Source organism: Crocodylus siamensis, chromosome 4, assembly GCF_052110815.1.
Source record: "Crocodylus siamensis isolate JL-2025a chromosome 4, ASM5211081v1, whole genome shotgun sequence".
Taxonomy (NCBI): domain Eukaryota; kingdom Metazoa; phylum Chordata; order Crocodylia; family Crocodylidae; genus Crocodylus; species Crocodylus siamensis.
Window position 1 is genome coordinate 191319397 of NC_143398.1, and position 16558 is coordinate 191335954.

The following is a 16558-nucleotide window of genomic DNA, read 5'->3' on the forward strand; positions in this document are numbered from 1 at the left end:
GCCTGAATGTCATCTGCCTCAATCCAAACCACAGCACCCACCCCTTCCCTGCCCGTATTTTACCCTGTAGCCCATACCAAGTCTGTTGCATTGTGCTTCATAACATCAAAATGGATCTCTTCTAGGAATTGTTCTGCATATTACGCATTTCTTCTTTCAGCTTTGTTTCTATTATGGACAGTAGAAGACAAAGACAAGCTGAAAGCCATGAACAGAAAACTCTAGGATTGTTGCTGGCACTTTTCCTTTGCTCAAGATCTGTAAGGGTATGGTATACCTCAGAACCAGAAGCTCAGAAGGATTACTATGGATCAAGTTTAAGGGATTAACAGTACATATTTTAGGGGAATCTTATGGTTGATCTATCTCAGACTACCATCACTTTTTAAAGGCCTTAGCACCAACATGTTCACTCACCTTTCTCAGCCCTATTTAATTCTCTGAATTCTAGAATAAAAATCAATCTGATCTTCACTGGAAAGCAGGACTACCCTATACCATTACTGGAAAGAAGTATTTTAGCTTGTTCATATGTTAATTTTATTTATTGCTATTTACTGGAACAGTCTGATTCAATTATCTGCACTCATGCTGGAAAAATAAGGTCAACGGAAGGGTCACCACTTGTAATTAATTATAATGTGCTAACAGTCACATATGGTACCGGTATTTACTAAAAAAGACAACTTAAATAGTTCCTTGGAATGGACAATAAATTATGTCCAAAAAATATGGAGTAAACGTTAAGACAAAAAACATCTGCTACCTCTAAAATCAATGGGTGAAATCACTAGAACATAGAGACTTAATCCTGAATGTTGTTTTATCTTTGACTTGATCAATAAACTAGCTGTTCACAGTAACAGTTTATAAAAGATGGTAACAGTTTATAAAAGACGAACATTTCCTTATGTAGCTCTTGTATTTTACAGTGACATCAAACTTTAAAAATATATATATAAGGTACAGTAAATTGTCTTGCCATTATAGGTTTGTGTCAGGAGAAACTCTAGCCCTGCAAGTTTCTTAATATTCTACTACTTCCCACTTGCACTTTAAGCCCAGATGGAAAGATTTAATAGCAGTGCAGAAAGCTACAGAATGTAAGTTACTGAGCTGTTAAAGGCAGAAGGCAAGTAGCACAATTTGGGTATGGAAACCCTTAGTGAAATTTGATCAGAAAGACACCCATGTATTTGCCCCCTGCCCCCAAAGGATGAAATAAATTGTTCCTTAGCTTATCCAGGTAATGCAAGGCAATCATTTCAAACTACTGGTTAAGTATCATAGTATCAAAAGTATCTCATGCTTTTATGAAAATGAACCCCTTCTATAACAATAGATACTGTCTTTTGATTTCTTTTTGGCATCCTATAAAATGTACAGACTTCAGAGAATAAGCTATATTTTCTTACTATGCAGAAGGTGGAGATTTTCTACATTATTCTTATGAAAAATGCATGTGAAATGGTTTACCCACTCACTTTGTAATGGACCTATTACAAGTCAAGAAGCTAAATGTCTCCCCTGAGACAAAGTAGGAGTCACATAGGCAATAGAATTGCCTGATAAATGAACAAACTTTTGTGTTTGTCAACCTAAGAATGGAAATGCCTCCAAAAAGGGAAGACCAATGACCAGACATTAATGTTTAGGCAAGGGAATTCTACATTGGAACCTGTTTAACAAGAATATGAGACAAAAAGATATGTTTACACTATGAATACTTTGTTAAATATCTATCTGAGCAATGAATAGTAAAGCTTCTTTACTAATGAAAGTAAAGCTTCCTTACTATTCATTCCATCCAAGAAGAGCACACACCAACTGCAGAGATTCCCTCAGCCTGACGAAGGGTTTTTAAACCTAAAAGCTCACTAAATTTTTTTTCCCCAACTATTTAAGTTGGTCTAATAAAAGATATCATATTCACTCAAAGAACCTTGTCTGCCTTTGTCCTGAGACCAACATGGCTACAACCTACACTAAAAATTTTGACAGCATAGCTGAATAAATGTAGTCCAAGACAAACACTAACGGTGTGGGCAGATTGTATTAAGTACTACCCAATGACAATGAGAGAGAAAATCCTTGACATTGTGGGGCATAGAAGCAACTAAGGCTGCTAACATGGACATTCATGTAAGCTTAGTTTTTCCATTTTAGTTTAAGGACTCTATAATTCTTTTAATTACTAATGACAAAGTCAATCCATACCAATGAAAAATCACTTTGAACTCTAACATGTAACATGTGATACAAGCCAGACATGCACTGGGTTAGAATCAAAACTGATAATGATCTCCATCTATAATGATTACCTCTGCTTATATTGTATGGTCCTTAGTGAGAGCATCTTACTCTTCATATAATAACCAAAAGTATACTTCTAAATAGAATGGAAAGGAACTACAGTATAGAATTTTCAACCTACCATGCATGCATACATTCTATGAACAAAAAGAAAATAACCAGATATTGTTAATGACACTGGGATACTGTCACAGATATCCTAAGACTATATATTTAATAGGAAATACCAACAATGAAGCTCTGTACAATATTATTGATGACAAATATTCTTATGGACATTGACTTCAATAGGAACAGGATTATACCTATTTGCAAGTCAGAAACTTGCAAAGAAGTGTCTTACTCCTGACTGGAGGGAAAACAATTAATCTGTAGGTACATTATTAACATAACTATCATGGCAGAAGAGCACCCTTGTACAAAAAGCTAAAACAGAGCAAGTTCTTACATCCTGAAGCAACTGGAAAAACTTCTGTTTTCAATTACATACAAGGTAATTTAATCACAGTAGATTTCTACCATTATAGTGATTCACTGAAACTCTCATTAATCCAGATTCCATTAAAAATTCCTCTCAAAGATATGGCCTCTCATTTATCCACACAGTAGATACACTACAGTCTTTAAACAAGATTTAAAAAAGGGATGATAAAAAGTTTTTGCTTAACTCAAATAATCTACTAGGTATTTTTATCACGTAATGCAGATGTTCTCAAACGAGACGAAGAACAGAAAAGAACAGTTTGTGCGTACATTCAAGGAAATATAGAAATAAAAAGATGAAGAATAGAAAAGAATAGTTTGCGCGTACATTCAAGAAAATATAGAAATAAAAAGAAACAAATATTACTAAAAATGGCAATTATAATCTAACAAGCATAACTGTCCTTTTTTTTTTTTTTACTGTCTTCACAGATAAACCTTGCTGAAGTTACCCTTATATTTTACTTTGAATAGTGCAACCTCGTTCTCTCTGACCATCCTTACCCAGCCTTCTTTCATCCCTCTCCACCCACCACCCCTTAAGTGTAACAAGCATTTTCCTTATCTTAGCTATTCACAATATGTTCTAAAATCTTTCATTCTTCCCCCAGCCCCACAAAAAAATCTAGATCTCGATAATATTCTGCTTCAGCTATACATAACCTGTCCATATGCACCCTTCAAGACTAAATACTTTAGGAATTTTAGAGAACCACTTGCACTTTATTAATTTTCTTATTTTGTTCCATAATTTTTAATCTTTTACCAGTACGCTACAATAGATTTCTCCAGACTGTTAATTTTATTAATAACCTCTATTAGGATGCCTGTTTTTACTGTTTCAGTAAATCCCACTCATCTTTTCTCATAATATACATTCTTTATAGATGGTACCATATCTGCACAAACTATTATTCTTATCCCAAGTTAAAAAATAGACTTACATAAAAGACAAATAAAGTTTAAAGTCTCATAATATTTTAAAAATTCATAAAATACATTACGAATTTCAGATCTGCAAGGTATGCAAGCTAGTTATCATGGAGACTTCTATTCAGGATTTAGTAACAATGGAATTGCTTGTAATTTGACCAAAAGTGAGATTAACAACAGGAAAGGAGAAGACAATAGGATATCCATCTGCATACTTCACTGAACGAGGCGATTGCCTATGAGCTAAAGAAGGTTCTCCTCTCCTGTACAGAATATGCCTCTGCAGTTTTGCTTCCCTCCGTGGCTGCAGTGCCTCCCCCCGGGACAGTCCGAGCTGGATGCCTGCGGGTGGGTGCCGCCTTGTAGGGGGAGCATTTTTAAAAACACTACTTCAATTTAGGGCCCCCCATTTCATCTACACACACCCTTACACACCTGAACTTATCTGCCTCTCAGGAGGCAGGGAGGGGAGGGAGAGCTGCCAGCAGGTGGAGCAGTCCCTGGGCTGCAGGGGGGGGGAGGGCATGGGGCTGGTGCTTCCCTCCACAGCAGCACTGACCCCCTCCCCCACAAGGTGGCACCCATCCACAGGCACCCGGCTTGGGCAGTTCTGGGAGGGCACTGCAGCCGTGAAGGGAAGCACTGGGCCTCTGCACAGCTCAGGCATGTTCCAGGGAGGAAAAAAAGAAAGAAAAATATTTTAGGCAGAGCCTACCTTCCTGGGCTGCTGCCAGGCTGCCTGCACGGGCTTCCTGCAGAGTCCCTGAACTGCAGAGCCCAGTTCTTAACTCCGCAGCTGTAGGGCAGCAAACTAAAACTCCTTGGAGTTCTCCCCATCTGGTGCTCTGCACCTGCCCCAGCATCTTGCAAACAAGTAGGATCTCTCTGGCTGCTCTTTTGGAGACTGCCACTGCTGCCTTCTCCCACCCCTTGGAAGCCCTTGTATCAGCTGCCCCTATACTCTCAACATTGCGCTCTGTAACAGGTGGACATGGGGCTACAAAGCCATGCTTTTCAGTTAGACTCACCCTACTCCAATACTGAGGCTAGTGGGAGGACCTGTGGGGCACAGGCTACAGCTGCCAGTGTGCAAGAGCCTGAAGGAGTGTTTGGTGACAGGGGTTGCTCTTTTGCCCTCAGGTAAAAGACAAAAGGTATGGACAAAAGGCAGGGAGAGGGCAGAGAGTGGAAAGAGGAAGACACAGCAAGGTGAGCTCCTACCCCTGTCACCTTACCTGGGACCAGCAAAATCAGTGGTTCACAACCTTTTAACCTCAAAGTATCTCTAACTTTTCTGAATTTAGAATTCAGCTTAGTAATTCCAAACCACGGTGCCATTAAAATTGGAAAAGCTACAGAGGGATGCCTTCAGGAAAAGAACGTTGAGAACCACTGGTTTAGAAAGAAATATTTCTAATTACAGGTCATTTGGTGTGGTTCTACACTTAACAGTTAGCAGTTGATATATCTACTGGACCTAGGATGAGTGTTGGTTTTCTTGTATTTAAGCACAACCATTACGTTCCTATAATTTAAGAACAGCTCTTTAAAATAATGACTAAATAAAACAGGGACTTGGGTGGGGTGAAGAAAAGGACTGTTGGAATGACAAAGTACCTTGTTTCAAGACTCATCACTACTACTTCCTAGTTCTTCCCACACCACACTGATGGCACAGACAGAAACGATGATTTTTGCCCAATCTGGCCCAAGAAAGCATTCTACAGTCATGACAAAATACAAGTGCATGGCCGCAGAATGCTTTAAAAGGGCCCAATCCCAAGACAATCTGCACCCTCCAAATGGAAGCACCTTCAGTAACCTGTGTCTGCATGTGCCAGGAGCAGGGTAGGCTGATGCAGCTCAGTCCTGTTACCAGCACTATTTTCAGAATGGTGGAGGGGTGAAAGTAGCAGAGTGAGTTTGGTCTGGGTTTTTTTCAGATGATCCAGTCCACCACCTCACCCTCCAGGATCAGCTGGGTAACCTCCTAGAACAAGCTCCCTTTTCTTCCTTTTCCCCCTGTCCTAATCTGAAAACAGCACTGGAGCTAGGAGGGAAGTAGGGCATTGCTAGGGGAAAGCAGCTGCAGGCTTGCAGTGGCTCTAAACAGCAGCTCAATTCCCCAGCTCCTGGGACCCAGCAGCGAATGTCTGTTGGGTCTGGGGAATTGTTGTAACTCATGGCACAGTGCCATGAGTTACAATGGGGAGCTACTCTTCTGTCTGCAACTTGAGTGACAGCATGCCTATTGCACTACATAATTGGGTTTCCTATACCTAATCTTCCTAAACCCTTGCCTCACTTGCACAGAACTGTGACGGCTCTTGTATGCAGGGATGGCTTCAGCAAATGTACAGATGACAGCAGGATTTTTCCTATATAACACAAGAATGATGAGCTGTGATGTATACATATTGAAAGCACCAGAGTAATTGTTAAAAATGCAGTAATGCTTATAGTTTACAAATCCTTCAAAGTGTCAGAGGACATACGAATAATACAGGGTTATTACCTGTTTGATCTTACACTTTGTCCATTGACTTGCACAGAGCTAAATGGAGTATAGTTTACTAGTGAATTTGACCCGAAAGTTCCCTAAAACATACCTAAGTATTTTCCACAAGAGTGATGAAGTCAGCTGCTTTGAGGTGTATATAAAGACATGGAAGCAATACAATAAAAGTGTTTAAAATACAAATGAAAAAATAATATCACATAAAATGAAATGGCAACTATAGGGAGCTGCTGCTTACAAAAAAAACTTAGTAAACTGGAAAAATTAAATGAATTGAATTAAGTGCTTAAACTGAAAAACAGAGTGGATAAGCCATCAATATTAAAATGAATAAATCACCAGCTCTGCACAAAGTAAATATGATAATAATTAAAAATATAACCTGTTGCCAGGATGGTGTTCTTGGAAAAATCAACAATAAATGTTCTGTTCTGTTTTTCATAAATAACTGGGATGTAATTTTTCATCTTTGGTGCGCAATGAGTCACCCAGAATGGAAACTATTATGTTTAGAGGTCAAATGCAAAGTCTGGAAACTTACTTCTTTTTCTCCTCTACATTCAGTTTCTCCCATTTTTCTTCAATTTTCAGCATCAATTCCTCCACGTTGGCCTTTGGGTTATCATTTAACAATTTAGAACGATATTCTTGGCTGAAAAGAGCAATTGCTGACTTGGGTTTCCTTATTATTTGACTACTAATTAAATCATAGGCCACTATCTGTCCCAGTTTATCATTTACCACATTAGGTTTTTTTGTACTTTGATTTGGGCTCTGCTGATCTTGGTTTTGATCATCAGTGTTTTCATTTTGTTCATTTGTTACTCTTCCAATTTCAGGCATCAACATTTTTACAGGCTCTAGGTTCTCTCCCATGTAATTTTTAAGTGCGTGCCCCATGCTCCAGTCATCAGCAGAGATGTTAGGTAAATCTTTAGGGACTGCAATTTCATCACTTCTTCCTATTTCATTACAGTGATCTGCTTTCAAAAGATGCTCACTAGCATTTATGCACTGAGTGTCTGTTAGTGTACTGCCATCTAGGGCAGATGTTACTATATATCTATTTGGACTCTCCTTGCATGATACATTATTCATAGAACTGTCTTGATTTGTATCACTCTGGGGCATATCAGATCCAGAAAGCCCTCCCTTATTAAGGATACCATGAGTGCTTTTGCTACACAATGTTTGATGCTTTAAGCAGACTTCTGTGTTTTTTCCTGCTTGACCATTTTGCATGCCATTATTGAAGGAAAGAAGTGAAGTATGAGCATGCAGATAACTGTTTCCAGATGGTTCCACTTCATTAACAAGCACATCTGTTTGTTCTGTTTTATCAAACACATCCACTGAGGTAACATCTGTTTTATTAGTTTCACAAGATATTGCAGCAGGTAGCGGCCCATATAGTGATATCAGCACATTTTCAACAGCAAGAAGTACAGATTCCTAGGAGGGAGAGGAAAAACACCACATAAGCAATAGGACAATTTTTCAGCAGACAGATGGTTCAATTAAACTGTTTTATTCACTGTATTTTACAAATTAGTCCAGATATATTTATTTGCATTATTTTATGTTAGGTAGTAATGCATACTATTTAAAATACTTTAAAATTCACTAATCAATAATTTAACCCTAAATTTTTCACTATAGGTACTTTTGCTCCATTTATTTATTCTATTTCCACAGAATAAACACATAGTGCTTTCCTTATTATGTTAAGCCTCTAGAACACTATGAATAATTTTTTCTCATTCAGTGGACACATCTACACATGCATTTTAATGTGCAGTAGCCTATTCTACTGTGCATTAAAGCATCACATCAAAAACAGTGCTAATATGCAGTAGAATTAATCTACTGAGCATTGAAATGTCATCTAAAAAAGCATTCACTTTTGCTACTGTGCACTAGGGCAACCTAATGCACTTTTATGTAGTACCTCATATTAGAGGTACTAAACTTAATGCGCAGTAGCAGAAGTGCATTAATGAATGTGTAGACAGGCCCAGAATGTACTAGCTGCATGTTTTTAACTTCAATCAAAGCAGAATGAAGTAACTTTACACAAGATATCATAGCATCAAAAGTGTGTGTGTGTGTGTGAACTCACAGAATGGTTCAAAGACTTTTGTATGGAAGAAAACTAAAAAAATGTTTTAAAGTAAAAGCAGAGTTTTACATCAAATTAAATATGAAAATTAACCCCACATGTACTTGTTTATTTTTGTGTAAGATATATTTTTCTCATATAAACTACATCAAAACAACATTAAGCATGTCAGACTAACCTGCAAAAGCAACAAATTCATGGCTAAAGAAGCTGGAAACATGTTGCTCATGACTTCATGAAATTAAAATGTTAAACATGAAATTGCCAGAGACAGCAAACTGTAATGTTACCTGTAGCACATTGTGCTTGTTGTTTCATGGAACAAGTGTTGGGGACCACTGGTCTAGATTGTGCCACACTTTATTCATCGTGAATAACACCCATGATTCAAGTTCTCTCATTGATTTCACAGCACTACTCATGATGCAAGTTGCTATTCACGAGTAAACACTTATGTGACAGCAGAATCTAGTACTAGTAAAGACTTATAAAACCATTTATTATTCGTCCTGTAGTCTAGTAGTATCATAGGATCACAGGAAACTAGGTCTGGAAGTGACCTGATAATGATCCTATGATCCCAGTCATCTGCTCCAAGCCCCTGCTCAAGGCTGGATCACCTTTGCCTAAACCATCCATAAAGTTTCTGCCTAGCTGCTTTTGAAAACTTCCAGGGAATCGAGTCCATAATTTCTCTATATAGTTAGCATATTCCAATGCTTGACGACCCTTAAAATCAGAAAGTTCCTCCAAATCTCCAACCTAAATTTCCTCTGCTGCAGCTTGAGGCCATTGCTCCTAGTCATATCTTCTATGGCCACAGAGGAAAAAGCCCATCACAATTGCCTTTCAGGTATCTGAAGACTTATTAAATTCCTTCTCAGTTCTCTCTTCCCCAGACTACATAACCGTAGTTCTTGATCCTTCTCCCAACTAAACAATGAGCTGTTCATGTCTACTCAATGATCTGACCAGTTATGTATGCATCTACCTTACAGCACTTCTGTTTTGTCTGTATTTCATAGATTTCACAGATATTAGGGCTGGAAGGGACCTTGGAAGATCGAGTCCAGCCCCCTTCCCCAGGGGCAGGAAGTCAGCTGGGTCATAGGATCCCAGCAAGATAAACATCCAAATTCCTCTTGAAGGCTTTCAAAGTAGGTGCTTGAACCACCTCCAGTGGCAGACTATTCCAGACAGTCTGCTCAGACAGTAAAGAAGTTCATCCTTATGTCTAGCCTGAAACGATCTTGGAGGAGTTTATAACCATTCAACCTTATCATCCTTTGGGGCGCTCTGGTGAACAGACGTTCCCCCAGATCCTGGTGAACACCTCTGATAAACTTACAGATGGCCACCAGATCGCCCCTGAGCCTGCGCTTTTCCAGGCTGAAGAGTCTCATGGCTCTCAGCTTTCTCACCATGAGTCTGTTTTTCTGACCTCTGATCATGTGCACTCTTCTCTGCACTCGTTCAAGCTTTCCACATCCTTTTTGAATTGTGGAGCCCAAAACTGGATGCAGTACTTGAGCTGCGGCCTCACCAAGGCCGAGTACAATGGGAGAATGACGTCCTGTGATTTGCCTGAGAAGCATCTATGGATGCAAGCCAGTGTTTTGATCGCTCTACTAGCCTCAGCATCACATTGCAGCCTCATGTTCATCTTGTGGTCAATCATGACCCCCAAGTCCCTTTCATCTGTAGTGCTAGCTAGCGTAGCACTGTCAAGCTTATAAGCATGCTGCAGGTTTTTCCTCTCAAGGTGGAGAACATTGCATTTTTCAGTGTTAAACACCATCAGGTTCTCGTCCGCCCATTTCCTGAGCCTGTCAAGGTCAGCCTGGATCGCCCTCCTGTCCTCAGGTGTGGATGCTTTACCCCAGAGTTTGGTATCATTGGTGAACTTGGCCAGTCCACTTCTGATACCGATGTTTAATGAGAACATCAAGGGAAACTAGGTAAAAAGCCTTACTAAAGTTAAGGTACATCACATCCATTGCTCACCACCCCCCATCCAAGAGCCTGTCACCTTATCATAGGAAAAAAATCAGGTTGGTCAGGCATGAACTGCCCTGGTGAATTCATTCTGGCCATTCCTAATCACCTTGTTCTCTTCTAGGTGCTCCACAACAGATTCCTTGAGGATCCGTTTCCTGATATTGCCAAGTAACCAGTAAACATGACCTTGAATGTAATTCCTGGATCTTCCTCCTCTCCCTTAAAAATGGGCACTGTATTTACCCTTGTTCAGTCATGTTGGGCCTCACCCAACCTCCCACATGCTCTTAGAGAGAAAAACCAAAGACTCCAAAATTACTTCAGACAATTTTTTCAGTACCTTAGGGTGGATCCCATCCAGCCCCATCAATTTGAAAGTATTATGCATATCTACGTAATCCCTAACCTGTTCCTCCACTACTCTAGGTTGTCTCTTCTATCTTTGCTGCCAACCATGCTTGTCATCTGAAACCTAACCATACTGGCGAAGACTGAATAAAAATAAGGTGCTAAATACTTCAGGCTCCTCTGCATCACCTGTAAGTAGATTGCCTTCTACATTCTGTATAATTGATTTGTTTTTCGTCTTCTTTTGACATACTCGTAGGATCCCCTTTTATTGCCTCTTGGCTAGGGACAGAAATTGTACATAAATTGGTGTAAGTGATTGGAAACCAATTCAAATCTGTAACACAACAGAAGTTCGGTGCACATAAACAGCTTTCAAAATGGCCACAACCAGTTTAAAATAAACCTGGATGGACATAGTATCAGACTTAACTATTTAGGTTAAATCTGTTTATTGAACTTCTGTCCCAGATTCCCTCTAGATTCATTTTAACCAAGACCCAACATCGCAGAATGCTTTCCACCTCTGCTGCAACCCCTTGCAGGGTGGGCGGGCTACCTGCTCAAGCTGTTGGCTCCAGCTAAGCAAAGAGATATGCTCTAGCACCCCCTAGCTTCTGGCCTGGGCCACTGCAGGCATATGGCTGCATTTCCAGAATCAAAAGTAAATGTCTGTTCATTAGTTTATCAGTTCAATCTACACAGCTTAGACTAGCCTGTGAAGATTGAACTGATCTAGCCTTGGGCTTTTTGATTGTCTGCACTTAGGCTTTATGTCTCATGTGAGCTGCATCTCAAATCTTGTCTTGTCCTTCCTAATTTTCTCCCTGTATGCCCATGTGATACTCCTATATTGTTATCTAGTAATACAACCAAGTTTATACTTGTAGAATTCTTTTTTGAATTACCAATCCATTGAAGTGACTGCAGTCTAGTTAGGCTAATCCTGTTGTACTTTCCAGTCTTCTGTCACATCAGGATAGCTTGCTCCTACACCCTTACTATGGCTTCCTTAAAGTACAGCCAGCTCTCTTGGACTGTTTCCCCTCAGGCTTGCCTCTCAGTGAATCCAGCACACCAGTTACCTGAATTTGCTAAAGTTTACTTTTCTGAACTCCAGCATCTTTATTCTGCTGCTCTGCTTCCTTCCTCACCTTAGAATTTTAAATTCTAGCCTTGGGTCAGCATCACTCAAGTTACCTTTTATCTTTACATTCTCAACCAATTACTCTGTTTCTGAGCATCGAGTTGTGGAGAGATTCCCCCCTAGTTGGCGTCTCTAACATCTGTAGCAAAAAGTTATCCCCAACACACTCCAGGAGTTTGCCAGACTCCTTTTCCACTACTGTCTCCCTCCCAGCAGATGTCTTGATAACTGAAGTCTCCCATGAGAACCAGATCGTGCAGTTTAGAGAAACTTCTTTCAGCTGTTTAAAAAGCCTTGTTCACCTCTTCCTCCTGGCTGGATGGCCTACAGCAGGCACCAACCACAAATCCCTGTGTTACTCTCTCCTCTGACCTTTATCCAGAAGCTTTCAACAGGCCACCTCCCAGTTTGTACTGCACGTCAGAACACACTTACATCTTCTTTCTATATTGTAAAACACTTTCTCCTTTTTCCCCCAACCTGTCCTCCCTGACTAAGTTATACCCATCCATGACAGTACTCCAATCATGTGAATTACCCCACCACATCTCTGTAATCCCAAATACTTCATAATTACTTGACTGTACTAGGATCGCTAATTCTTCCTGTCTATTCCCCGTGGTCTCACATCAGTATATAAACATTTTAGGTATCTAACTAATATCAAATATTTGAATATTTCCAGTATCTAACTAGTCTACTAGCCCATTTAGTATAAATAAGGGCTGTCCAAGCGGCAGTCCATGAAGAGTTAATCTGCAGCCCCTGGGATCCTGGTCAGACTCCCCGCATCACTCCAACTGCAACAGCAGACCCTCCTTCCTCTGGTTGCTCCTTTCTGCCACCACCCCAAGGGCAGGGCAGCACAGCAGCATGGGAAGCTGAGGGTGAACCTGAGCATGTAGTGCAGCAGGAAAGGGAGGGAGCAAAGCATGCAGTCACAGGGGGAGGGGGGAGTCATAGGAACATGGTGCAACAGTAGGATGCTAGTGTGGCTATGCAGTGGGGGTTGCAGGCACGTGGTGCATAGTGAGTGGGGTTGCTGTTGTACAGTGTAGCAGTGTGGAGGGGTGTGTGGCTTTGGGAGGCTGTGGCTCATCTTGGTGTGGCCTGTGGGCATGCAGCCCTCACTGGTACAGCCACTTGGAAGTTGGACAGCCTTGATACAAATACTTTAATACTACATACAAAACTGTGCAAAAAAGATAAAAGTTCTGCTTAGTTTTAGTCACTACAAAATCTGTTTAAAATGAAAGTTGCTATAAAAATTAAGTACCAACTATGACTAGCTTAGGAGGTCTGTGAAACTAGAAGTAAACTCTTGACTTAAAATAACGAATGTTAGATTCTTAAAGGAGCTTTGATGTTTTGAGACTATGCAACTATTCTTTAAAAAACAACTTAAGTCAGCTTTAAATCAAATAACTAATTATTTGAATTAAAATTTTTCACAAGAAACAGTTATATTACAATAGCAGTGTGTTACATATCACCATAATTCTGCAAAGCCTAAAGCATATTCTAAACATTAAGCACGATTAAGCATTTGAAACCCACATTGATCTACTTAAAGTTAAGTTTTTGTGTAAGAGTTTGTAGGATCAAGGCCAAAGTAAGTATGTGCCAAAGTAAAAAAAAATTAAAATATTAATTACCTTATTATGCAGTAAGACGTGAGTTTTATCAGGTGTTAAGTTCACATCCACAGCAGAAGCAGGTATAGTAATTTTAATAAAGAACACAGGGTACAAACGAGAGGACTCTTTCTGAGACTTCAGATTATAGTACTGTCGAACTAACTATGGATAAATTCAACAAAGAGAAGTAGTCAACAGAAGGAACAGATACAAAGGTAGGAAGCAAAATTCTACACTATACAGATTAAGAGTCACTAACAAAAAGTTCCTCTGGGAATTTCTGGATATAAGATTACCCATAAGGGCATTTGCAAGTGATTTCCATTCCCTTTGTGCCATATCTCCCAAAGAATCTGTGCCAAACTACTGATAGTGGTCCTTTGAGCTTTATAAAATTGTAAGCATATTCCATTTCATATCTTTGGAATAAAAGCTACTGTTGGAGTTGAAACTGATGCCCAAAATGGGCAGGAGATCCAATGCTTTTTTTTTTTTTTATACTTTTTCCAACCCAAATGCATTTACTTCTAAATTAAAGAGAGAGAGAGAGAGAAAGAGAGAGAGAGAGAAAGAGAGAGAGAATATGAACCTATATGCATGTATGTTAAAATTAATATTATTATTTTCTATGACAAGAAAAAAGACGTATGAAACCACCTTATTCATTAATTTCCATCGTGATCAAGCTCACCCTCTCCCGGAGATTGGGGCTCCTTTGTAATTCAAATCATAATTGGAACAAAGTTAAGCCCTCTTTTAAATCTTGCTTGATTTTAGGATTTCATGCATGCCCTCCAGGATCTGGTTTCTCTAATGTCCTGGTAGAGTTAAAAAAAATAAATCTAAACTGCCACTATGAGACTATTTAACCATTCTGTTTAGGTTTAAACTTTGCTCAGCAGGGTAGGCCTGTGAAAGGACCATGTGTTTCTATGCAGAATCAAAGATCCTTCTAGAAGTGCACATGCTGAGTGCAGTGAAGGGGGTGGGAATCATAAACTATCTTTCATAAAACAGACAAATATGGATTAACTGCTGAAAAATACAATTTAACCTCATGGCTTGCTTTCTAAGCAAACACTGAACTACAGTTACGTGATACATCACTTTTTCTTCCCTCTTAGAACAATGCAAAATTAAAATCACAGCTTATACAGGATTCAGACAGCTTTGGGTCCAAAGTGGGAATGATTTCTTTCTGTCCATCACAAAACCTAACACACATACATTTGGTCAGTACTTTCAGTTACTCCTCCGAGAGCAGAACTAGAATAGCAATGTTGCTGCAAATCAGAACTGGTGTGCTCTGGCACAGCTGAGGGGGGAAACTTGCACTGTATCAAATTCTGCCTATGCTATGCCCTGCACTAGCCAATGCTATTGAACTATCACTTTCATTTTGACTAAATACACATAAAATTTTTTTTAAAATGTATGTGTATATTGCTCAAGAAGCCCAGCATGGATAAGCAATGAATAATGTGACCGAATTAAGACTTTTATATTGTTTTCTGACACTGACCATAATTTTGTTAAAAAAAGAAAGATATGCAGGATTCTTAGAGAAAGCTATGAAGATAATTCTATTGAGTTGGCATCAAAGAAATGCTTAATACTTCAGATTTCTTACCTAAAACATTTGGGGTGAAGTTTTTCCTATAATCTAATGTATTAAGTATAAAAATGTTTATAGATGTCTGAAGTCCAGAAACTGAAGTACTGATGTATTCATCTAAAAGCTGAGATTTATTACTGCAATGGAATGGAACTTTGAAACTTGGGGCTGCCCATACTGGTCATCCAGAAGCAGCAGCGGGGCAGAACACAGTGGCCTGCCTTCTGATGGGTTTGCACATTACTTTGGTGCTCCAGTTCGCATTGGCTTCCAATAATTTTCTGGGCATGATTCAAGGTGCTGTTCTTAACTTTTGATGCCCAAAACAGTCTGAGCCGTAAGGGATACCACCTTTGCTATGTTCTATTGTGATCCCTAAATTCAGCTGCTATCAACCTCTGTGTGCCACTTGCATTTGACGAAGACATGAGAGGTCACTCTCAGTAGTCACTCCTCAGCTTTGAAATTCCCTCCCCCTTGCAACCCAAAGCCAAAAGCTGGTTATCTTCAAGAAGTGATGATTAAAAAAAAATGGTATTTGGGCACGCTTTCTGCAAGTGGCGTTAAATTTGGGGGTACTGTGTGGGGAAGGTTTTTTTATTACATATTGTTTTATTTTAATATTTTTATCAGATTTTCTAAATGTAACTGTTTTTTGTTGTAAGCCAACCTGAGCTTGGAGGGGACTACATCAATGTAATAAAAGTAAAAAATAAAAATTGCAACCAATTTATGCTAGATAACAAATCATGAGCAGAAAGTTAGACTTGATATAGGTCTCACTTCAAATAACCTTATTTTCATTATACTGAAAATTAAAAGCCAGATAACCGTACCTTCAATATTTCCTTCTGATGTACTGGCCGATTGTTTATAAAAATAAAACTCCTTTCTGAACTTGAAAGACTTGTCAAAGACTTGTCTGAATCAAGTTTTGGAAGAAATCCAGAGAGAGATATCTAAAATTGTAAAACAAGCATAATACGATGTAAAAAAGAAGTCTTCCAACACATTTACTTAGACATAACAGGGCACTCGTGAAGTGAACATAACATAAGAGCATAAGAACTTCCATTTAGCGTGTCAGGCCGTAGGTCCATATTCTCCAGTATCTTGTGTCTCACAGTAGCAGAGAGTAGATGCTTCAAAGAAGCATGAACAGAGTATGACCAGGGTTTTTTTTTCCACTGTTCCTCTCCCGCTTGCATCCTCCAGCATTTCTAATACCAGACTGTGGCACCAAACTCACCCAATGACCCAAATGTGAATTGCTTTTGAAAATTACAAAACAGACCCAAGAAAAGAAATAAGAGAAACTGAGAAAAATAACATTTTAGCTATTTTCCTCTCCAGAAGGTGTTTAGAAATTCCTAGCCCAGACCCTCCTCTGCCTCTGCCTATTATGCTGACAAACAGTGTTATATTGTTTCCTTGCGCTCTTCCATTT

At 39.3% G+C, this 16558-nt stretch overlaps 1 protein-coding gene across 4 annotated transcripts in view; it reads right to left on the minus strand.

Annotated features, from left to right (window-relative positions):
• PMS1 (PMS1 homolog 1, mismatch repair system component) overlaps nucleotides 1-16558 on the minus strand; it is an 83072-nt gene that overhangs the window by 18547 nt on the left and 47967 nt on the right. For all 4 annotated transcript variants that reach the window (XM_090045244.1, XM_090045243.1, XM_090045242.1 and 1 more), the window contains 3 exons: nucleotides 15948-16070; nucleotides 13515-13658; nucleotides 6789-7699 (listed from right to left, as the gene is read on the minus strand). In XM_090045244.1, the coding sequence (XP_089901370.1) occupies nucleotides 6789-7699; nucleotides 13515-13658; nucleotides 15948-16070 (1178 nt within the window). The remainder of the gene's footprint in view (nucleotides 1-6788; nucleotides 7700-13514; nucleotides 13659-15947; nucleotides 16071-16558) is intronic.